Source organism: Corvus kubaryi, unplaced genomic scaffold (assembly GCF_017639235.1).
Source record: "Corvus kubaryi isolate FWS band 111438036 unplaced genomic scaffold, C.kubaryi_AGA036_p1.0 137, whole genome shotgun sequence".
Classification (NCBI taxonomy): Eukaryota; Metazoa; Chordata; class Aves; order Passeriformes; family Corvidae; genus Corvus; species Corvus kubaryi.
Window position 1 is genome coordinate 16,872,147 of NW_024580671.1, and position 25,228 is coordinate 16,897,374.

Sequence of the window (25,228 nt, forward strand, 5' to 3'; positions counted from 1 at the left end):
TTATTGTGTGTTACATAACCTTTCAGCACGTTCTGCAAAACTGCCATCCCTTCCTCAAACACTGCAGTTCTGATATGGCCTATCAGTGAGCATTCACAAACATTCACTGCTCAGAAACATAAACCAATCTGTTTGGTGGACAGGAAAGCTATTGTATTTCTACTAATTTAGTTAGTTAGTTATTTGATATTCAGCAGAGAACATTAAAAAAATCAATTTTGCATTAAAAAACATAAAATACAAGTCTCTAAATTGGAAGATGCAATTGACAAAACCCATTTCTGCATGTGGAAGAAAATCTGCTATGAAGGAATAAAGCATCTATCCTACGTATCTGTTTTTAAGTGAGAGGCACACTGCGGTTCTGGGCTCCTCAGTACAAGAAAGACAAGGAGCTACTGGAGAGGGTCCAGCAGACACCCACAAAGACCATTTGGGGTCTGGAGAATCTCTTTTATGAGGGGAGACTGGAAGCTGGGCCTGTTTAGTCTAGAGAACACTGAGAGGGATCACATTAATGCATAGAAGTATCTCAAAGGTGGGTGCCAAGAGGATGGTGCCAGGCTCTTTCCAGTGGTGCCCAGTGACAGGACGAGGAGCAGAGCCCATACACTAACACATAAGAAGCTCCCCTTCAACACGAGGAAACACTTTACAGTGCCAGAGCACTGGAAAAGGCTGCCCAGGGAGAGATCATGGATTCACCCTCTCTGGAGACATTCAATCCCCACCTGGACACGTTCCTGTGCCACCCGCTCCAGGTGACCCTGCCTTGGCAGGGGGCTTGGACTGGATCTCCAGAGGTCCCTTCCAAACCAAACCGTTGTGTGATTCTGTGAATCCTTCCGGCATTCCCCGCCTACACGGCGAGCAGGGCCGGCGACGGCCCCGCACGCCCACAGAGTTCCACACAGCCCAGCCGAGCTCGCCCTTCCCACAGCCAGCCGCGCACGTGGCGCCGGGCCGGAAGCCGAGCCCCCCGGGCACGGAGGGCCCCGCCGAGCACCCGGGGCCGCTCAGTCCCCGCCCCCCGCGGCCTCAGACGCCCCCAGCGCCGCCCCCCGCCCCTGCGGCCCGCCGCTCCCGGCGTGCACCGCGGCGTGGCGCGCGAGGCGCCGCTGACGTCCCAGCCCCGCCGCTGCGCAGCAGCGCGAGCGCGTCACGAACTCGCGCGGCTGAGTCACCGGCCCGCCGTCGCAACGCCCGGCCATTGGCTGCGGTGAAGCGCGGCCCCGCCCCCGCAGCCCGGCGGGGCTATAAAAGCCGCTCCGGCGCCCCCTCCGCGCCTTTAGCCCCGGGTGTCTGAGAGGAGAAAGATGCATCGACTCCGCTCACGGGCCTCCACGGGGATTTCTGCCTTCGCCGCCGGTTCGCCCTCTGCCTGCTCTCGCCAATCACCTCCGCTGCCCCGGCCCGAGAAGTCAGCCTCGCAGAGGCGTTGGAGTAAAAAGCGCTCCTGCTCTTCTATCGGCTGATTGTCGCTGATTCCCGGGCGGGGGGGAGCAGAGAGACCGAGACCCGGAGAGGGGCCGCGGGAGCCGAGCCGAGCGCCGCTGCGACCATGCCCAAGCCTAAGAAGCGGGGGAGCAACCACCAGCGCGGAGCCGGTGAGCGCGGCTGGGCCGGCGGGCGGGGGAGCGGGGTCTAGACGGCGTTTCCCGTGGCCGCAGGAGGGTCGCCCCGTCCGGCGGTGCCCCGCCTCCCCGCGGGCGGTGGGGGTGAGCAGCGAGGCGGGCGCGGCCGCGGGGCTCTGGCTGGACGGGCCGGGGCCGGGCGGGTGACAGGAGCCGTCCCTGAAACCGCCACCTCACGCCGCTGCGCGCATGCGCCGGGGAGCGGGGGGGCTCCGGGCGCGGCCGCGCTGGCGCCGGCGGCGGCGACGGGAGCGCCCCAGGGCAGCGGCGGCTCGGGCCGCACCAGCGCCAGCTGGTGTGGCTGTGTGTCACCTTGCTGTGCCCCGAAAGGCTGCTGTGTCTTTTTAAAAAACCCTTTATTCTTAGCCTAAAATAGGGTATTATAAAATAAACAGTCTTCATGCAGATGCAGAATACGCGTGTCTGAGGTGTTGATGCTTGGGCAGAACGGAGATTCTGCGGGGTGGTGAGAAATTTCACTTCAGTCTAGCATAGCGATGGGCAGCATCGGTTTCTAATACCAGTTTTTCAGGAAGTGAGCAATTTTTGGGGTGTTTCTGCAACTGCTGTTATTCTAGTTTGTGAAGGGCTTGTTGTCGTTCTTGTCACTTGTGTTGAAGTTCCCTGTTTGAATCAGCAGAAGCAAGAAGGTGGCCATGTCAGAGCTCTGAGCTTCCAACTTTCTTTGCTCATGCATTCGTTGGTGGGGTTTTTTTGGGTTATGGTTAATGATACAACTGGCTACAGCTGAAAGCAGCAAAACTTCCGGAGTGTGACTAACTTCATTGGAAAGCTCTTGGACACAGATCCAACTGAAGGTTGATTCTGCCTAGATAAAAATAGTTTTATGGGTCTTGGTAGTCAGGGAGCCTCCCTGAAGCTGGTAAGCCCTGTGTGTAACCTTCTAAATAATTTAGAACCAATTGTGCCACAAAAAATTAGCTGAAAGAACAGAATTCAGAGTTCTGTAAATGATTTTTTGGGAACTGTTGGAGAAATAATGGATGTGAAAAGAGAGGTGAACACTGGTAAAAATACTGCTATATTCAAAAAGTCTGAAGCTGCTGCACCAAGGCCTTCTTGGTCCCAAGAGGGAAAACTTTTATTCCCTGTTGAAGCATTTGATGTTCTGGGTTGTATACTTTTAATTCAGTATTAAAAGAGTTGGACATGGCTGATGCTGCACATACTACACTTAATCCCATAAATCCTGCATTGCACTGGGTAATGTATGTTTGCCTAAAGGTTCAACTTAGAACTGTGTTGAAGCTCCTCAAAATTAAAAAATAAAGACTGTATGGCAGTTTTTTTAGGTAGCTTGTTCTAACAGTTAAATTAACATAGACCTATTTTTAAAGTATAGTCACAGAAAACTGCATTAATATGAAGTTGATTGTAGAAAGATCCTAAATTTACAGTAGGAATTCAGCCAACATCTGGAGTAGGAATTGGACCAATACTAGGTGGGCCCTTCCTCACTGTTCACAAATGGTCTTCCAGAACAAAGCCAACTAAATCTTCAGAATAGGGGGGACTAAAGGAACCAGCGGAAGATGGGAATGTTCTTGCTATGGGTGGGTCAGGGAGAGTGAATCTGCTGGGAGATTCAGCTCTACTTTTGGTGCTCAGATTTTCCCTTTCCGTATGAAAAATGACCAAACTATTGTGTTCATTTTTCCTTAAGGTGGTCAGCCCAGAAATGTGCAGCCTTTTAGCGATGAAGATGCTTCAATTGAAACTATGAGCCACTGCAGTGGCTTCAGTGATCCTGCTAGCTTCACTGAGGATGGTAAATTCTTTCATTTATATCTATTCATCTTTTTAAAAATGTAAAACTGAGCTGGTTTAGTAGTTCTGATGTAGTAGTTTTAAGTAGTAGACTGTAAGTAGCAGTAACAAAATAATGGCATTACATTAACACTTTATGATGGTTAATCCAGTGGCTATTGGTTTTGTTTGGTAAGAGTATACTCTAGGTTTCATGAGCCTTGTAAAACTATGAGGCTCTTTTCTATTACAATTATGGAGTGCTGATATAGAGACAGTAAGAATTTTAAGGTGTATTGTAAGACATGGGTTTTCATAACAGGTAGTTGAAGCAGTAAGAACTGCTGAAGAGTTTAAGATGGGAAAAGTCACAGTTGCCTGTTTTGAGCTAGATTTGTGCTTTGTCTCCTTTACCATCTTTGCAACCTGGACTGGTCTACTGTCATTTTGTTGGGAGGAGGAGACCTGAAAGCCTGCTACAGGGGGATAAGACAGGGAGCCATTTCTGGATATGTGCTGTTCTTAGCTGAGCTCCTATTGCAGAGGTATCTGAATTGATGCCCTATAGGACAGGCTGCTTTGACTCACTGCATCAGCTGTGAGCACCTCGGTGTACTCTAGGGGTAGACATAGTGGACTGAAAATGTGTTGTTGACAGGCTTGGCTGATGGTCATCAGGTGGAGAAAATTCATGTAAGACGTGAATTGCTCCCTCATACATCCTTGGCACATGTAAGAAGCAGATCTAGAAGCAGCGCAGATGTATCAGTAGCCAGTTTTTATAAAAGTATTTTAGGGTGCAGTCTGATTTAGTAGGTTTAACACCATTATGCTGCTCTAATACGGAACAATTCTGTAGCTGTTGTCTGTGTTGAACTGCTTTCTTATTAGTGTTAAAACCATTGTGTTGGATCTACTGTATCTGCTAATGAAATGTGTATCAGTAGGACTAAATTATTTCTTCTGGATTAGGGCCTGAAGTTGATGAAGAAGCCACTCAAGAAGACTTAGAATACAAGTTGAAGGGATTTATTGATCTTACATTGGACAAGAGGTATGGTCTGCTTGAAGAAACACATTCATACATTGTTCTCTTGCTTTCTCTGATTTAATAAGGAAAGTACACATGAAATCTTTTTATATGCTTGCTGAGATTTTCATGCTGGGGAGGACTTCTGGATTTAAAAAGACCTTTTTCCTTCCACCAGTTTTTTTGGATGGGTTAGACTTTCCTAACATGTTGAAGTAGAGTCACACTTTCTAGCCTGCAGTACCACTGTGAACTTCATCTCTAAACAAAATTCTGCTGTCCTTGAGTAAGGAAGTAATTCAGAGCATTTAATTTCTTCATGGTACTTCTGTGGGTTATATTGAGTGCAGACAAATATAAACTACCATAAAGCAAAGGTGGGGGTTTAACTGGTGTGTGCTGGTTTCAGGACGTCTTCCTTCTCTCTTCTAATAGTGCCAAGACAAGACAGGCAGCCCTTGAAAGTCTGAAAAGTGCATTTTCTTCTAAAATACTCTATGAATTTATCATGGAAAGGAGAATGACTCTAACTGATAGCATTGAGCGCTGCATAAAGAAAGGTAATTAACATGCATGCTATTAGGAAGTAATAATCCCTATGAAATAGCACATTGTTTAAAAGAACTTAAGATTTTGAATGTTCTCTAGTACTTTACAGAGTGCTTAATAATTTAGGTAACATTCCTTTTTTTAAATGTAGGTGTCAGATTTTAACTGTCCTAGAAAATTAGCTGAAATTGTCTTGTATCTGTTGGTTTCTGAATTTCCGCTTACACGCTTTCAGACTTATCTGTAAAGATTAAATGAAGAAAGCAATGCAAAAGGTGATTGCTCATCACTGTGTTAATCCCTAGGTAAGAGTGATGAACAGTGTGCAGCTGCTGGACTGGCGTGCCTTCTGTGTGTGCAGATGGGGTCAGGAATTGAAAGCGAGGAGATTTTTAAGACCCTTGGTCCAGTTCTGAAGAAGATTGTCTGTGATGGAACAGCCAGTATCCAAGCCAGACAGGCTGTAAGTATGAAATGTTTATTTGCCAGGCAGGGACAGAGGGCTGCTTTTGACCAGTTCACTATTGTGTAATCCAGAACTAAAGGTTACCACGCTAGTGTGTATTCATAATGTTGACATAGGCTCTGAATGATGCATAGCAGTTTTCACTGGCTTAAAAAGTTCCACCTGAAGGTTGAATGTGATTCTTTTCTTCAACCTAGGGCCCTCTTAAAGAGCTGTTACATGTAGTACTTTGTCAAGTGTCTGAACTCACTGTATTGCAGTCTCCTTACTGCAGTTCTGAGGGCTGATGTTGAGGTCCTAGAAAACATTTCCCACTTTCCCACTGAGTGATATAACCTTCCTGTATTAATTTTATTTTATTCTTGAAAATCAATTTTATTCTTAAACAGCATAGAAATGTTACTTAAGCATTTACATTTATTTATGGTAAAATCACATACAGCACATCTGAACGACATAAACAATGCAGTCATACTACCAAAAGTATTTCTAAGTTACTTTTGCCCAGTCATCTCATCTGTACATCAGCGGCATGCCTGAAATAGTGAGTGAAGACTGTCCAAAGCTCTGCCAAAAGTTTTGCTTCTCAAACTTCAGAGATTTAAGTAATATTCTCCAGCTTCCCTTTATCATTGCATGGCTGGCTACTCCTATTCTAGTCAAGCTATGGCACAATAGATACTGTCAGCTGCAAAAGGAGGTATTAGTTCAACAGCAGTTATTTCTACAAAAAACCAAAAGCTATTAAAGTTTGTCCTGTTTAAATGTAGTTTTGAGTCCTGTGTGGTTAGTGCAAACATCACTTTCAAATGTCTTTTTTCTTATTCTTTGTAAGAGAAATTGGAGTAGAATATGAGGCATAGGGAACAGATCTGCAGAAGTTGCAAAGTTCCGGGAAAGGCTTTTAAAGTGCAGAGTTTTCATGCCATTTAATTGTAATAGTGGTCAGAAGGGGAAGATATTTCCTGCAGCCATGAATAAATACCGTATGTTGATTACTGTTTATCAGCATAATTTCTGCTAAATCCTAGTGAGATTTAAAATCTTTGGGTGAAAAGAGTGTTATGTGTAGCTTTTTCAAGGGCTTTGTAAGCTATTTTAAAATAATAATACATGAAAAAATGAAGGCTTATGAGTAGCATATGTTGTAAAATCATCCTGAGAGTAGATGGGAATTGGGAGCTAAGTATTACAAAGAAGCTGCATTAAACAGAGTTGGAGACTTCTAGACTCTGCTAAGGTCTTAATCTCAAGTTTTTTACTTCAGATGTTAAATTTGAAAGGTCCGAAGTTTGAAAGTTTTGTCAACTGTAACATTGTCAAATACTGACACTTTTTTTTTCTTTTGTGTCTAGTGTGCAACCTGCTTAGGGATTTGTTGTTTCATTGTCACTGATGACATTACGGTGAGGATGATTGATACCTTTCAGATGTAATAAACTGGCAAGATGAAAATGTGTGACTCTTAAGCCACTTCCATTATGTTTTTGCCTTGTACAGGAACTGTACTCTACTATGGAATGCCTGGAAAACATCTTCACAAAGGCTTATCAGCGAGATAGAGACACTAATGGTGTATCGAGTACCCATAATACTGTGCTTCATGTCAGTGCTCTCTTAGCATGGACACTGTTGTTGACCATTTGTCCAATGAATGAAGTGAAGAAGAAAATTGAAATGTGAGTATCTTTCTTGAAAAGCAGAGTTTGTAATGACTGTTTATATGCAATGAAACAGTGTTAGCAAAATTTAGATCTCAATGGAATATAACTTACTCCTTAGGCACTTGCATAAACTTCCAAGTCTGCTGTCTTGTGATGATCTCAACATGAGAATAGCTGCTGGAGAAACACTAGCGCTTCTGTTTGAACTGGCACGTGAAACAGATGCTGTAAGTAAACGTCAGCAGGTAAACCTTCTTTTGTCAGGACAATGATGAGACAAATTACTTAACCTGTGTTGCGCACCCTGGATCTCAACAAGTAGCAAATAATTCCATGGTTTATGTTCTTTTTAGTGAGCCTGTCCCAGTCTAAGTGGGTATAGCAATAATTCCTAGCTATCATTTTTTACACTTAATTTCTATATTGCAAAACAGGACCAATATAACAAAATGCATCAAATACTACTGAATAGCAACTAGAAATATGGAATGCAAGGTTTAAAATCTAAATCCAACACCTGCATTTAAAATAAAATAAAAAATATCTCCAGAGAGATTCCAGGATAAAACAGTATTGTTTACTGTAGTGGGAGCGCTCATTAGATGCTTACGCAGACAAGTTTGAGTAGTTCACAGTCTGCACAATTCTGCTCTCACAGCCAGAAACCTATCATCAGGTGGAAAACATGTTGACTTAAGTATTGTTTTTTCAGTATTCTTACTTAGGTAAGAATACTTGAGAAGAATAACTCGTATTGCATGATGGTTTCAGAGCATTTGACTATTTGTCAGTTAAGAACTAGGCAGTCACTTTAAGGGGGAGATTTTTAAAGAATTTGCACAAATTTTGCACAGATACCAGTATTACTATGTTTGGTGAGATTTCTTGGAGCTTGTTTTTGAATTGGATTAGGTGCAAGCTGCTCAACATTAGCTCATCCACAGGTAAAGTTGTCTTTACATTCTTCAGTATACCTTATTAATTTTGAGACTATTTTCTTGACAGCTCAGAAGAACATAGCCTCTTTCTGCTTATGCATGGCAACTTGGGAGAGTTGTCTGAAGGGCTCTCAGCTCAATCAAAGTGCTGTGCTTTGCCAGAATGCTGTCTAAAGTGAAAAGATAACTCATTTGAATCAGAAATCATGACACACTAGCACTGCATAATCTGAAGCAATATGTTAAGGCTTCTGTATAAGTGCAAGCAGTGATTTGAGTGTCTTGGCTATGGAAGTCAGCTTTGAAAGGAGCAAAATAAATCGGGACCACAGCTTGATCCTTTATTTGGTCAAGCTGACCAAGTAATTAAAGTCTTAAAATGTGCTAACAAACTAGACTGCATTCACTACAAATCTCTTCTGCTTCATTGAGGAAATGCCCCTTTAATCATTACAAATTATTCTCGTTGAATCCTTAACGAGGATCTTGTTGGATCAGTGCAGATTAAAAATACTGTATTTGCCTTTGACCAGTTCCTCTCAGAAAGCATGCAGTAAACTCAATCTAGTCAGTTGACATGACAAAACATTCATATTAAAAACCCTCACAAACCACAAAAACTTGTTTTTACATAAGGATGCATACATTTATACTAGTCCAGGTGAACTACTGCCAAATTATTAAATGCAGTGGAGAAAATATTTATATGCATGTAAAGCACATATTATACTTTAAGTATTTTGTTAAGCATTTAAAAAAACAAACCTGCTTTCTAGTTTCCCATTCCATACAAGACTTACATCTAAATATTCCGTACCCTCAGTCTAATGGTGTCTCGCAATCTGCCTCCAGCAGCATGAATTCTGTGCTAACAACTTTAAAGTGCTCTCAGCTTGTTGACAGGAGTGGTTCAGCAGATCTGTTAGATAGTTTGAGTCCCTTGGAATTATGGAGCAGAACAGATTAGCAGGTGTATATGGCAGGTTCACATGGCTGACTACCAAAATAGACTTTGTTAGTGCCCCTCCTGGTAAACTGGGTGCTGTGCCTTTGTTCCTGCTGGCTTAAATGCTGCAAATGGAACTGCAGAAGTGCTCCCTGTCTTTTTAAATAAAGTAAGAGATTGAAGAGATCTATGTGCCCAAAATTTAAAAGAGATCCATTTTCTTATTTGTGGGGAAAGAGGTTAAGGCCAGAAAATAAAACAAACAAAAAAAACCACACTAAAAATTTTTGTTGTTGTTAACCTAGGATTTCTTTTATGAAGATATGGACCTTCTAACAGAGAAACTAAGAGCTCTGGCTACTGATGGAAACAAGCACCGGGCCAAAGTGGATAAAAGAAAGCAGCGATCTGTCTTCAGAGATGTTCTACGGGCTGTTGAGGTGATTCTTTTGTCCCAGATACAATTTAGACCTTAAAAATACATAGTGTAAAATTTAGGGAAAACAATTTTACTATTAAACAGAAGTACTGTTTCAGTGAAAGAAACAGGAAAAACTATTTTAAGTGAGATTTCACAGTCTGATCACTTGTGTGAAATAGAACTGGTTTTCTAGGAATGTAGAACAAAGACACTTGGAATAGGTAAACATCTTGGAAGCTAAGAAGAAAGCTTGGCATGATTTGAAATCACCTTTAAGATTCTGCCTGTAGAAGGATCTGAGTCACCTATTATCACATATTGTATTTCATTGTCCCAAATGTATCTACTCACACTTGTAAGGTAGAGACTAAATGAGGTTTACAGCCTGACTTAAAGGTGACTTCTGCACTCAGAACTGGTTTATCTGGGGCTAAGTCCAATTCTTAAAGTAATTTTGAAGATAAAAGTTGAGCATTTGTTTTTTCAAAAGTTTTCTGATAGTGAAGAATATCAGCTTCAAATTCTACATGAGATTTGACTGTAGGTGTGCATCTGCTTTATGATCAAATACAGTGTTTAATATATTTATACTATATTATTTGGAAGGTTTTGGTGTGCCAAATTTATCAGTGAAAACAAAGTTCACTGAGGTGTATAAAATTCCTTGTACAAAAGACTGTAAATTATATAAGTTGTTTCCTTTGATTTTTGCATAGGAGCGTGACTTTCCTACAGAGATGGTGAAGTTTGGACCTGAGCGCATGTATATTGACTGCTGGGTTAAAAAACAAACTTATGAGACATTCAAGGAGATTCTGGGGTCAGGGATGCAATATCATTTGCAGGTGAGCTGCTCTTTGACACTTGGTCAGACTGTTGCTCCCTGTCTGGCTTTGATGTAACTCAGTCTGAATTACAAAATCCCGAGTAGAACTTAGGGAAATGATGAGCTTTGCATTTGAGGTGTTAAAAGACAGCACTTAAAAAATAACTACAGTGAGCTGAAATGGTCTAGGTAAGCTGCTTCTGCTGAGTTGTAGCCTGGGTTTGCTGGCTTAGTAATCGACTTCTCCAAGAAGTAAAATTTTAAACTGAGTATCTTTCTAGCTTCAGGGTTTTTCCTGAATCCTTATGCTCCCTTTCAGCAGAGTGGTGTAGTTGTCTGGCTGCTATAAAGCTGCATGCCTCCACCCTTCCTGTGCAAGCCTGTAAAAGGAAGGCAAAGTTTTAGTCAAAAATAATGAACACAACTTGCAGCCCAATAATGACAGCATTCCAGAAGAGAAGGCATAAGTCTTTATCTCTGTTCTGGGAACTGCTTGTTTACTAGTCATCTGTTTACATATGTAGCAGAAGCAGGAACTCTACCTTAGGAGTATATGCTGCCAAATTGCTGTGATAATCATGGAGTTAAAATCTTTAGTCCTGTGTTAGTTAAATTTCTATGTGACTGAGGGAGCTAGGGCATGTAGCATGTTTTTCAGTTTTTTCAAGTACTGCTTTCACAGCCAGATACCTTAAAACTGGTGTGTTGGGAAACTATACAGGTCTGTTCAGCTGCCTCATTTTGTGTAGAATGGAACAGTGTCTCATTTGCTGGGACAAAAATACCAAAGGAGGCAGGAGGGGCTGTCTGTCTTCTCAAGGTGGCAGTTTTCGCTTTTAGCCTTATTCTGGTTAAAGGAGGAAGTGTTCTTGACTTGATTGCAAAAGATAACAGCAATTGACACAAATCTGTGTTTCTTGTTTAGTCAAATGACTTTCTTCGGAATGTGTTTGAGCTTGGTCCACCAGTAATGCTGGATGCTGCAACTCTTAAAACAATGAAGATATCCCGTTTTGAAAGGGTAGGTTATTGCACTTTAATGAATTTTCTTTACTTCATACTCTAATTCATTTCTCCTGCACTTCAGAAGCTGTCATTGTTACACTTTTCACTGTAGTTCTAAGAGTGCCTCATATTGTCCTGAATGAAACCCAGCTTTGTATGCATCTATGAGCTCTTAGATTTTCCACTGGGTGTGTGTCTGCTACTGTGTTTTTTCCAAGGGGCCTGAAGGTTGATGTGGTTGCTACCAGATTCATGTTCCACACATGTGAAACTTGGTCTCTTCTGAGAGATACATGTTTTTGGGGGGGCACCTACAGGAAACCATGGAAATTGAGTCTTTCTAAAGACAGTGTCCCAAACTCAGCAGTGTGAAATGGGCACTAGGAGGTTGACTTTTTTCTGTTGATTGTGAATGCATTCATCCTGCATATAATTTGGGGAATGGTGCTACCAAGTTTAATCTGGGGGTAAATGTAACCTACATGGTATCTGTTTGATATTCAAGACTGACTGGCTTCCAGAATTGCTCATAGTTCAGCCTTCCTTATACAGGCTAAGTTTCTTTTAAATACATGTGTATATATATATCTGTGTATATATATACGAAAATTAAATCAGCCTTTGGTGCAAAGATAGCATACTATAAATTTCAGAAGGCCTACCAGTTTACTTTAAAGATTAATAAAAGATATTTTCATTTGTAACATGAAAAATCTGTAAAGGGCATAAGCCTTATGACACGATATAATTCTTTTTTTCTTTTTTTATTTTGTAGCACTTGTACAACTCTGCAGCATTCAAGGCTCGGACAAAGGCTAGAAGTAAATGTCGTGATAAAAGAGCAGATGTGGGGGAATTTTTTTAGACTCACTTTTCAATAGGGTTCAATTTTCATAATTAAAATGAACTTGTAACATTTAAATGACTTTTTTAACTTCTGTAGTCAGTTTGCAGTTGTGCGCGGGTTTGTTACATAGTCTGTAAATATAATGCATGTTGTTGCTTAGTCGCATATACACTGTATATAGATTGATGTAACATTTGGTGCAGGGATACATTATAACGCTTGTGTTAGCCCCCCACTAGCTCCAAAGGTCGATTATATTGTAACTGATACATTAAATGGGGTGGATAACTGTAGTCAAATACCATGTGTCAGATTGGATTCTTTATATAAAGGTAGGGTAATTCATTGACTAAATGTTTTGTTAAGAATGTGCTAATATGAAAAAATGACCATGTTTGTGAGATTATTTTTAGTAACTTTTTAAAACTCTCCAGTGGTAGATGGACAATGGAATTCCTATGTAAGTGTAACTTTATCCTGACAGGGACTGTGAAGTTCGGTAACTTCCACTGACAGTCAAATAGTGAATGACAAATAGTTGTCTCCATGTAAAATAAAAGCAAGATTCTTGTGTTCTGAAATTGAATATTTAATTTTTGGAATAAAGATGTTTCTCACTTCCTGCTCTCTGTGTAAAAGTAATTATTCCATGAATGAAAAGCTGTAGCACTGCCAAAACCCCAAAGGCTGAAAGGGATGGGTTTATTTGCTGGTTCAAACACCTGCTTGGGGTACTCTCAGTGCTTTAGTAGATGCTACATGCAAGTCTACCGTGCTTTTTTAAAGGTGTCTCATACATGAGGTCTGCACAACAGCCTCATCTTGATTTGTCATTGCTTCTCCAATGGTCAAAAGCTTTCTAGTATTGGTGCTGCAAAACATGTCGTTTGTCTTAGAGGACCCATTCCAGCTACCCTGTGTTCATCATGTTGAAAACTACTCTTCTCAATTTCTGGTTCTGTAATTGAGAAACTGTCTTAGGAATAGTGGGGGAAGGGGGGGGGTGTTATGTAATAAAGACTAAAACCTAGATAGCTGGAGTTTCTGAACCTGAATATAAAAGTGCTTGTTAGAATAAACATTCTTTAAATGTCTATCACCAGATGAAGTAAACATTGCATTGAAAACAAGGCCGCCCCCCTGAAAACTCTTGCCTGCTCTGATAAGGGAAAGTTTGGGTTGGGGTGGAGTGGTTTTTTTGGTTGTGGTTTTTTTTTTTTTTTTGTTTTTTTTTTCTTTTTCCCTCTCCCAGTCTCTGGTTAGAGCAGAACCTATTCCAGAAAGTCCATGGATACTAATCAGTTGTACCTTCTCCATTACCCTCTTTCCCTGTCCTTCCCCCCCCCCCTCAAATAATCCCCTCTGTTCAAACTTGTTTGGCTTATAAAACTGATCTCTTGGACTACACAAAGCCTTCAGCTGAAATCTATGATGATGAACATGTGTTGTCAGTGTCACACCAGTGGAGAATAAACTTCTGATCCTTGCATGAGGTGAAGTTGTGTGCCTGTACTTGCCCAGCCCAAGACAGTTCCCTTTGAGCTAAACGGTTCCCTCAAGCCTGTTGGCCTCTCCTGTGGCTTCTGCATAGTCACCTTTGATGGCCCTTGCCAGGCACTTTTGATAGCTTCCTGCCCAGCATTTCTGCAGCACCTCATGGCAGGGAGCCAAGCAGGTGGTTGCCTTTTTCTCTGTTCCACTGTGGCTGCCACCCACAGTGACCTGCATGTCTTCTAGGGCTGTTGCAGAGGTGGGATGTTCTGCAGTCCTGCAGACATCCCAGGGGTTTGCAAACCTTTGCAAGTTTAGAACTGGAGAGGCCTGGGTTCTCATTTTAGGATTATGTTGGTGTCAGGAGTTTTTGGGGCATGGGCGTCACAGTGATTTTTTTTCTGGCTTGCAATTCCTTATTTGGAGGGAGGACTTCCAGGAGACTCCTGCAGAAAGGGAGCGATTCTGGGCAGCAGAACTTGTCAGCTTAGGGTGGGAAGTATGAGTCAGGTGATCTATTCTCTATTGCTTCCTGAAAGAAATATGTTTATTGGCAGTTTAAAAGGGATTCAGAATTTTAGACATAGGATGGCTTCAGAAAGAATTTGTTTTGAGCTGCAGTCCCTGTGTGTGTCAGCTGCCTGTCAATACAATGTTCTGTAACATTCCCTTCTGCAATGTCAGCAAGGAAAAAAGTGATCACAAGAACTGTCAGCAAAGGAGCAATTACACTACTCACCACCAGTTCATCAGAATTTAATCTTTGAACGACTAAGGATGCCAGACAAATTAGTCCACCCCATAATACTGATCCACTTGAATTTGTAAAGTGTATGGGAGAAGGGGGAAAAGACCCTGTTTTTTCCAGTCTATGACTTTAAAATAGTCATGACTGTAACACTGTAGATATGACTCTTCTGCATAGCAAACTGGTTACTCATAGCTACAGTGTTGTAGATACAACCCTTCTGCATAGCAAATGTATTTTAGACAAGCACTAAACCTAAGAGGTTTGGCACTAACCAAAAAGTTAGTGAAATACTGATCATCAGTAACAGCCCTTGTTCTCCATGATGGGATATTATCATGATTCCAATATAATAAGAAGATCTGTGTATGTGCTGATTTCTGTTTTAGCAGATGGATTTTGTGAAGTGAGTATACTTAGCCAAGTTGAACTCTAAATATAGACTGAAAGGGGCAGTCTGTTTCATAGCTATCTTTATGGGTACTGCAGGGCTCAACAGGTTCCTATGGGAGTAAAAGTAGAGAGAGGAACTGCGAACCAAGTTTTCTTCACATGATTTTCACTGGCTGATTTCTTCCGTACTGGCACATTACCTGAATGTAATTATGTTGTAAGTAATGTTTCATTCTCCTGTTTTTTTAACCTTTAAGATTTTAATTCCTTTTTTTTTCTGTGAAGAATTTTCAGTGTGTTCTTGTTCTAAGTTTTTATTTTACCACAACAACTTAAGAAGAAATTTAAAAGTTGCATAGGGGAAAAAAGTCTTTAGGCAAGGTTAAAGTGCAAGATAAAGTGAAGCCAAAGCTCCCAATGTTTAGATTGGTTTGTTGGGAAAATAATAATACTTTTGTCCAGTGACACTGACGTTTGTATCCTTTCTCCTTTGGCATGTCAATGGAATCAAACAAACATAATATAAACTTTTCTGAATTAATAATGGTAATCTTCACTGTTTATATGTGCAAATAATTAAATGATTAGTAGTAAATGCAAAAACATATAATTCATAATACTAATGAATCAAAGGTACTCACATTTATTACAGTTCAAGTTGTTAAGAAGAGTCTTCCCTGAAGCTGCAGGGAGGCATTAATGAAAATACCCAAGAGAAACAACTGCTCTTCAGAATCTAAAAATAACCAAAAGCTTTTGTGCACGAAGTGGTAACTTTTAGCACACCGTTCAAATGCAGGGCTCCGTGATTGCGTTGGCTGCGGATGTGCATGTGGGGAGACAGCGGAGCAGAGCCAGCTCTGGTGAGGACGTGGCTCACAGACTCTGCTGCCTGGTGCCACATGATGTTCTAGAGGAAGGACAGTGGGCACAGCCATCTGTCCTGAAGTTACTGCTGCACACCTAAAAATCATATGCTAGGTAAGGCTAACTCCTATTATGCCAGCTTTTCTACACTTTCTTTGTACTTTGAAGCAACAGTTCTGAACAGAGAAAAAAAATAAGGTGTAATCTTTTCTTATGGGCTGTTAAAAAGAAATATGAAAATATCCATATAGTCCTGTCAATCTCCACTAGCAAGAGAACAAGCCCTGTTGTCAGGATTGATTTCAGTGCTTACTCTCTTCAGACTTACTGAGGCTCATTGAATGTCTACTTTGCTGTGTGCTCTCAGATTTGGGGGAATTACATACAACAATATTCTGTATTTGGTTTGATGAGGAAAGGAGTGAGTGTTTTCTGCAAACAATCAGGGCTATATTCCTCAAATTTTAGGTTTTTAATTTAAGTGTTATGTTAGGAAACTGGTCACACTGTATTCTTTATTCCTTGGAGAGAAAGAGAAGGCTCAGAAGCATGTCAAGAGGACAGTTCAACCCATCTAGGATTCAGAGATCACCCTTAGGTGCTTAACACACGTCATCAAGGGAGGTTTGCATCCCATGAAGTGCTGATTTATGTTGGCAGGTAAACTTGAACTTGGGAGCTTTATAAAATGCTAAATGGGTAACATACACTCTACTCCAAATTTAACTGTGTAAGCTCCCTCCTTACATTCACTAGCAAGAAAAAGGTACATTTAGGCCGTGATTTTAAGGTGAGAAAGGCATATCTTAGAATGAGAGGGATATTACCTGGAGGAATGTATTTTTCTTCAATAATTACAGAGGGATTTGTCAGTGACAAGTGTAGACAAACGTGCCTACTTAGAGTGTCTGCATCTCCTTATGGCTAGAAGTGTAGTTTGTTTCTAGAAGACATTTTTGGAATCAGAGTGGTGTAAAGAAAAGAAAAAGACTGATAAGGAATTATGTGCAATACATAGAAGCAGCCTCCTCAGATATTGCTTCTTTTCTATATATAATCTTCTTTCAAAACTGTATTTATATGAAGAATCATTCACTGAGTTCATGTACCCAGACTCTACAGAGAAACTGTTTTTACTGATTGGACCTCATCCAGTGCCTTTTTTAAAGCAAGGGGTATTAGTCTGAAGAGAAAGCTTTTAAAATTTGTCCAAAATTGTGTGAAGTAGAACCACATTACAAGACTATTTTTTGTTCCATTTTTCACAAATAATAACGTCACAGTGATATTCTAAGGTATGTAAACAGACACATACTCTTGTTGCTTATCTCCCACATTCATACCTGCTTTCCCTGTTTTATCTCTAAATTATTTGATGCTGAAAGAAAAGGACTTGAGTGACATCCTTTCGGGAAGGTTAGTGAAGGTTTGGCTTTCACTGCGGTCAGGATCTCACACCATCTCTTACCAAGTACTCACCAAATCAGAGGATAATATACTAAATAGGTACCATTCAAATCAATGCTGGAGCCAGTCAAACTGATTTTTCTTTCTCTCTTTCCCCATACATACACATATGTGCACAAACACAATGTAAAACCAAAATGTTTCAATCATCAAAGATTTCCAAGAATAAACAAGTGCTATGTACTGAGTTATCCCTGCCTTCAAGATCTAGTAAGTATGCTGGTCATACAAATCTCTTTATTTTAAGGATTGCTTAGGCTGCTCAGTATTTTCTTAGAACAGGACACCAACTGTTACCAGTTATTTCCCATAGCCATGTGTTAATTTACCTTTTAAATTATTATTTCTTTTAGATACAATGGAGAGGCCTTCCTTGGAATTTAACCTGCCTGATACTCATGAAGAAGGAAAACTTTATGTAGTTGATTCCCTAAACAACCTAAACAAGCTAAATGTTTGTCCAGATGAATCCCAACGTTCACTAGGTATGCATGATAGGTTGTATGTGGATTTCTATATATACAATCCATATTGCGTGTCACTGATGTCAACAGCCTAATAGGCCAATATGTATGACAAGCTCTGTACTGAAAAATGTAAGAAAAAGATTGAAAATGGCATAATTTAGAGAGATCAGACAATGATTTAGCTGCCCCTGCTGAGTATTTCTGCTTTAGGTTCTTGAAAATCCTTGCATTTAGTTGGGATTTACTGTCAAACCTGAAATTATCTTCCATTTCAGTCAGAATTTATCAGGTGATCACTTGCAGGATAATGTCTCTAGTAATACCCAGTATACACCTTCTACATAAATAGCATCATAAATCTTCCCAAGCACTAAAATTCATAAGTGGCAATAGAAGTACCTGAGAATTTCTGTTCATTCCTTTAAGACACACCTCCTAAGAACTCAAACCAATTACCTGAAATATCCCATGAAACCTTTAAGCATTTTACTTTCCAGACTTTCTTTACTTATAGTTTCAGATATGGCTCCCACGCTTCTACTGGTTTGATAAGGCTTTTGCCTTTGATTTCTCACAGCAACAAGAATATTTTCACCCAGTGATAGCTACAATGTATTTCAGTTCTTTGTGACCTGAAATATCTTAAAACCTGGAGCTCTTCATCAGCATTCCACATAACAATATTTGAATCTGCTTTTATTTCCCTTACTGTAATGGGAAATTTGAGTGAAGAAATTTATAGATCAACAGCTGTGTTGAAGCAGGTTTCAAGCGGCCATAACTTAATCATGCTTCTAGTTATGGGTCTTAAATGTGTTCTCATTGCTTCTGTTTCCAAGTCCTCTAACTTTTCCTAATCCAACTAACTAGAGTGGTGCTGGTTTCTGCATTTAATGCAAATATGTTAGACATAAAGTACTAAATTCTCATATGCTGATCTCATTCTGATATTGTCACTTCTACACATAGAAAATGAGGCAATGGCATACATAGATATTAATGTCAAAGAAGCTCCTCTCAGTGTGACTGTTTTGCTTTCTTTTGCAATTTTTATTGGACAGTACTATTTACTTTTCAGATATATATACAAGGTTCTGTGGAAACATATGTGGTTCTCACATGCATGCATTCATTATTCCTCCCTACATTTCAGTAGTAAATAATGGTAGCTTAATAAGTATTTTATTCAAAAATTTGTAAAGTTTTTTGGTTCCTTCTAGGATTATTGTTTTAATGTAGTTTTTAAGCTTGGAGAGTCTGTAGATATCTCATACTGTCAGCTACCTCACTCAGCAGCATAAAACTCTGGTTCTCTTGCCAGAAAATCAGAGACACGCCAAAAGCTATTTAAAATGTATATACCTTTTGGTTTCTTCAATAGGAGCCATGCAGTAATTTCTTTATTTTAGGTGATAAAATGTTCCCACTGTTTGCAGTTTGACAAGAGTGTGTGCTCACCAATTCCTCACAACACTCCAGTCTAGCACATTCAGCCTGATGAAATAGTAAGAAGAATTCATTAGGCAGAGCGAGCTCAGACCACTTTTGAGACCACTATTGATAGCTTAGGATGCTTGGCAGGCAGCAGTAGCAGGCCCTGCCCACCCCTAATATTCTGATTAGAAAACAATATTGGTGCAGACACTTAGTGTATGGTGCATTTGTTATGAATGCTAAGGGAATAACAATAGAACCTCAAAGGACAAATATGAAAATATTTCAGCTTACTCATGGACAGGAGTGTTTTAAACATAAAATAAAGAAAAATAGGATATTCCCAGAGATCTGCCATCTCAGTGAATTGCCTAGCTCTAGGTAGGGTCATTATTAAAGTGCTATAATGGCACATGCAGCCTTTCCTCAGCTTTATCACTACAGGCCCAGTTGCAAAGACCTCAGAGATTTGCACCAGCTAAAACAAGAACATGATCTAGAAATACATTTTCCACAGATGTACATGCTACTCTCCCTTTCAGAATGGCAAGACAGCAATTACAGAAGGATAAATTACAGTAATTTGCATGTAATTTTAGTATGTATGAGACTGACACCAAAATGAAATTACATTAGCTTCCTCCTCCCTCCAAAACAGAAAATAAATCTTTGCAAGTTATTACACTAGTGTACAAATTTAAGATTAAACAAATCTGGCTCAAGTATTTTACATTCACATGAATTGCCTCATGGTGTTCAGCTGACTTGTTCTCTTTAGGGCTTATTACCACCTCACATTGATTGCAACTATTCCTATGAGAGAAACTACTGAGTTTCCCTATGTATGCAACACACTCTTTATAAAGCAGTGAACTGGCTTGTTGAGCTGATTCAAGGTCAGCATTACAAGTGTTTTTCCTTTTCCCTCTCATTCTTCCTGTGCTTAAAGGACAACATATGTAGTCCATATAGGAATGTGTTCCATTCTTGACAATTGGGAGGTACCTCATTTTTTCACTGGAATGAAACCAAAAATCCTAAAGATGAAGAAGAATATTGAAAACATTTGTTTTAAGATAAAACAGTCAAGACCTACATTCATTCTATCCAACATCAGGAGCTTAACTGAGGTGTTTACTTTGGGAAATTAATCATTCCAGGGATACTTTTCATTAAACAGAAACAGAAGCATATCTAGAGGATGAATGCGTATGATGAATCTGTACCTTGGTTTTCAATAGGAATTTTTCTCTCTTCCCTTTTGAAAAGGTTAAGTGCATTCAAGCCCTTACACAGCTGCCTGATGAAAACTTCATTGCAACCTTTGTATATGTAAAACAGCTGTACAACTCTGAACCCTAAACCGGGTCAACTTCAACAAAACACTGTATTTCAGCAAAAGAAATATTTTTGTTGAATATGTTCTAACAGCTATAACAGATGTATCATTTTTTATATTTCCTAATTCAAGCTGAGTTCATAGAGTTGATTTCTTCCCTTTCCATGCAATATCACAGGAAGTAAAATCTGTTGGCCAAATATATGATGTACTCTGCATCATTTCATGAAGCCAGAAGTATTTTGTCATGCTTATCCTAACTGGCCTTAAAAAACTGTGTCACCAAATGATTTGTCATCTCTTAACAGATGAGGAGGAGAACACTGGTGGTACTGGAGAAAGGATGGCAGGGAGCAACACAAGAAACCAGTGTTTGTTCTTTGTCATCTTTATTCTTACTTTGATCGTCAGTTTGGCACTTGTTTCATTTGTAATATTCTTAATACGTAAGTAACCAAAGAGTGGTTCTTAAAAATGTGGGGCCAATTGGAAAAAGAACTTTTCTGAAATGTGTCACGCTACCTTACAACATGCTACTGCTGTATTTGCATGGTCAAAGGCAATTCTGGCTTTGGCTGGTTCTGGGCACTGGGTCCCAGTCCTGGGGGCAGAAGTACAGGCAAACAACATTCTCTCAGGGCTAAAAGGCAAAATTTTATTCTTAGTGCTAAGGATTTGTGAGTTTCAACAGCTGTGAAGAATTTATCTCAGCAGCATTATACTGTGTCGCTAAAAATGCTGAGTGGAAATGAAATTAAAATTTAAAGGTAATTGTATGGCAGTGAGATACTTTGGCAATTTGCCTTCCATTCCTTTCCAGATCAACCTCAGTATTGGGGTCATTCCACTGAAACTGGAATTATACCCAGGCTAACACTCAAATCAGGCTACCTGAAGGAAGACTTGAGGGTTGTCATCAAAGTACTGACTGGAAATTGGCTTGGAACTAAGAAACTCTTAAGCATAAGAAAAAAATTAGATAACATTTATGAAGATTTACATGTAGTATTGAGTCTGTAGACATAATTACCGTTCCAGTTTTTTAGGACTGATCAGGTGGGTTTAGCTAAAGACATGGCTGGTTAATCAAGATGACCCTTGTCGTCTTGGGGTTTTCTGAGCTAATAATGTTGAACAGAATATGAGGTGCATTATTTCAGTGTACAAGTCTATTTTGAAAGAATTGGAACCCATGTGAAATCAAGATTTCTTATATCCTATAGCAGGGAATTTGCTGGAACATAGCAAAAATCCTGATTTTTTTTTTTTTTTTGACCAGGAAATCTAACCCCTGACTAAATTACCTTACAGGCACTCAAAGAAAGAAATATCAGACAAGTAAAGAACATAAAGTAGAGTTGAAGTGACATGATTGTAAAATCCTAATCAAAATACCACATACTTGAATTTCAGATTTATTTAACAAGGAGCTGCTAAAAGTAGAGACTTGGTATAAAAAAAAGAATATTGTCTTGCTCTAGTGGAAAAATGCTAAACTAATGTGAAAAGCTTTCTTACAAGAATTAAAGCAGTTTGCTTGGGCTCACGTTGGTGGAAGCCTGTGGTTTTTGAAAGTGATTTCAGTGGTGTTTCCGTTTATGTTACAATGTTCTATTAGATATACATAGATACAGACATATGTATGAGTGTGTTATATAATCTGAGATGTTTGAAAACCACATCCATAGATTCATTTAGCATTGCCACTATTACACTTAACCTTCAAAACCTATGGGTAAATTTTTTAACTTCAAAAGGCCAAAATAAAAATAGTTCCAAAAGGGCATATTGGCATGCCAGAGGAGGCTGGCCTCAAAATGCCAGTATTTGCAAGAATTTTCCTTTAATGTAAAATACAATACGTGCACATACTGACCACAAATTGGCTCTTGAAGCCCGTAAATAAGACATTTCCCTGTGGACATTAATGGAATGGATATACTCCTGAAAACTGCAAAAATTATCTGAGCCATATCTGATTTTATTGCTCTGCACTAAACTGAAAAAAAAAAAAATCCAGAAAATAAACAAAAGAGAATGTAATGAGCAGGTAAACCCACCAGATGTATAACTTCTTATCATTAGGTTCTGCAGTTGTTCTCCTTTTTAATGTATTTAGTCATCACAATTCCTTACAAAGTCTCACAGGAATGCAAGTGAGAGTAGTGATGCTCTTGACTTAAGTCAAGTTGCCAATTTAATGAGGTACATTTTCCTTTTCAAGTTCAAACTAGAAATGAGGTGGACCAAATATCAAGCAGACTACTCTCTGAAAAGAAGAACATAGAAGAGCTGAAGAAAATTAACAGTATTATATTAAAGCATCTAAATCAATCAGGAATTAAGGAAAAGCCTTCTGATCTTCATGATTACCTCTTTACCCACGCTGAGCTCAAAGTCCCTGGAGAATAGATCTTCTTTGGAAAGAAATTCAGCATATTCATGACTCAGATATTTTCACATATGGCACACAGGTTGCTGAAACACTGCTGGAAAAGTCAGCTGAATGAAAAATATTAGCAAATAATATTTTATCCTGTTCTATGTGGACATAGTTTTGTAATACAAAGCCCATATGATTCACAATAAACAATGGACTGTCAATTTGGGGCAAGACTTCCAGATTCTCTGTGCATTGTAAATTGCAGGAGTAAGGGCCTAGTTTTACTTTAAATGTAAGTGAATGATCACAGAAAATCACAAGTTCTATTCACATGATTCCAGCATGACCTTGTTCACTTAATCATTCTCCTGTTACCTTTGTACAAGCTTTCTGTTTGTTTCTAGTATTATTTGTAATTAAGGATAACTTCAGATTTCATAACTTATAAATAAATCCATTTCTGCCCTAGAGTTTTATGGTTTTCCTTTCTGTGCATCTAAATATACTGATGTACTACTCTTTTTGTGAAAAAAACCCGGACTTGAATAACAACAAACCCTTTTATAAGATGCTATAGTCAGCCCAAATTTGTGTTGACAGAGTGCATGTCCTATTGCCTTATATGGAAAATGGGTTTGGAGGACTCAGTCTGGTAACGTCAGAGCAGCATCGCAGCCAGTCTGTCTCACAGCACTGCCAATATGCTGTACTCACAATTTGCAGGTGAAGCCCAAGTGTTTTTATGAAGTGATGTGGGGAAAATTCTACATGTTCTTGTACTCTCCCCTGTAGTTGCTGCTGGCCACCATAGAGAAGGGCCAGATGAAATATGGTTGGAACCTTCACAGTTTTAATGTGGAGCAATACCTCAGAGGCTAAAAGGAGCCACTCTCTCTGAATTTACACAGTTGTGGAGACAGACACCTGAAAGTGTGATCACATAAGGGACTGCTGCGTAGCTTTGTCATTTTTAGTATTCAGAACCTTCTACTGAAATATGCATTAAGAAGGCATCTCCATAATCAATCAATAAATTTGTTACTCCCATCATAATGGTGGAATGGCAGCTGAAACTATGGAATATGTCCAACACCTTCTCTTTTACTTCAAGTTCTCATTCTCATCCAGTTCTTTCTTATCTCTTCTGGACAGTTTTACAAACAAAAAAAAAGTCACCAAAGTCAACAGCTTGCATTGCCGCCTGCTTTTCCAGAATGCATGGTAGTCCTTTCTGTGATGACTACAACATTGTCTACAACAAAGTGAAGAGCTGAGTCCAGGAGAATTTCTTGGTATCACTCTGCTTGGATTTGCCTGCCAGTTCTATTCCTGCTATAAGGAGTGCTTTGCTTTACGCCTATGTTTTACATCACTTTCTGTCTATTTCCTGATTTTTATTTTGCTGATGTATTACTGTCAAGTAAATGGTGAAGATTGGTTTCAAGAGTTTATTACTCCTGCTGTTACTTCCCAGATGAAATTTTAGTTATCTCCTCTGGACATCACAAGTAGTTTTTACAAAGATGACTCTAATACAGCCATCAGAGTGACAAAAGTAGGTGTAGAAAACTTGTAAGGAAAGGAACCCTAAAAGTCTAACCCAAACATTTTTCTGTAAATGCTGCTAAAAGATAAAAGAAAGGTATCTTAAGACTAAAATCATGACACTTGCAGTGTTGCTTCTCTGTTCTTCTCTGAGCTGTCACCTGCATTTTAGTGACAGTATTAAGTTCTCATCCCACCCACTCTCATTGTAGCCACTGTAACTGCTCTCAAGCTCCTGCCTTGCACTGACACACATCCATACTTGTGACCCAGGGAGAAATGCTAGTATTTGGCACTCAGTGTATCTCAAACATATGGATTTGTCACATCCTTCATTGCAACTGCAGTTATCAGAGTAGTCTGTGGTCCACTAGAAACTGATACCAAGAGCCAATAGATTTCTTTTTCCTGGCAGGAAACTGTAAATAAAATGTGTGCTACAGCAACAGTTCCAAAGAAATGAGTTTCCTCATCTCTCTGATGTTGTCCTCAATTACTCTTAATCTGGTTGCTAATTCAGTACTCATAATAAATCCACTTTTTCTGTCTCTGCTATTGATTAGAAATGTTGTTTCATTCCATGGTTTCCTCCTGCAGGATTCTGAATGACCTCAGCTTCTCCAGACTTACGACCAGCTGAGTCATAACAATGTACAGGCATGCTCGGTATCATACAGGACTGAGGCCTCAGATCATTCTTCTCATATTTAATTGCTTCTTCACTTACAGTGATCAACAATTAAGATCAGTGACTGAAAAATTGCAAAGGTCCAGTGCTGATCCTGCTAGTGCTGCTGAAACACACCTGCTGTTGGAGATACTTGCAGACATGGAAGACATGGGGCAGCACTGCTTATGGCTGCCTTTGGCTTCTCAGCTCAAGCTAACAGTAGTTGACAATATCCATTTACTGTCAGAACTGCTTCTATATGACATCAGAGCAAGGGTTGAGAGCAGAGTGCCAAAATCCCTTCATCAACACTGTCTGGAGGACCCCCTAC

At 39.8% G+C, this 25,228-nt stretch overlaps 2 protein-coding genes across 3 annotated transcripts; both read left to right on the forward strand.

Annotated features, from left to right (window-relative positions):
* The first annotated feature begins 1,272 nt into the window (after positions 1-1,272).
* Positions 1,273-12,715, forward strand: IFRD1 (interferon related developmental regulator 1). Of its 2 annotated transcripts, XM_042018050.1 has the most exons (12): positions 1,274-1,607; positions 3,319-3,423; positions 4,374-4,455; positions 4,867-4,991; positions 5,286-5,443; positions 6,802-6,852; positions 6,947-7,125; positions 7,229-7,337; positions 9,300-9,434; positions 10,132-10,260; positions 11,167-11,262; positions 12,022-12,715. In XM_042018050.1, exons 1-12 carry the CDS (start codon positions 1,562-1,564, stop codon positions 12,109-12,111), a joined length of 1,305 nt encoding a protein of 434 aa, XP_041873984.1. In that variant the 5' UTR covers positions 1,274-1,561; the 3' UTR covers positions 12,112-12,715. The 2 variants fall into 2 exon arrangements, with proteins under 2 accessions (XP_041873985.1, XP_041873984.1); XM_042018051.1 differs by lacking the exon at positions 6,802-6,852 and having other exon boundaries at positions 1,273-1,607.
* A 359-nt stretch (positions 12,716-13,074) lies between these two features.
* LSMEM1 (leucine rich single-pass membrane protein 1) lies at positions 13,075-23,961 on the forward strand. Its single transcript, XM_042018052.1, has 5 exons — positions 13,075-14,942; positions 15,525-15,706; positions 17,413-17,544; positions 20,608-20,745; positions 22,524-23,961. The coding sequence occupies exons 2-5, from the start codon at positions 15,700-15,702 to the stop codon at positions 22,709-22,711; spliced, it is 465 nt and encodes a 154-aa protein (XP_041873986.1). The 5' UTR covers positions 13,075-14,942; positions 15,525-15,699; the 3' UTR covers positions 22,712-23,961.
* Positions 23,962-25,228: the final 1,267 nt, after the last annotated feature.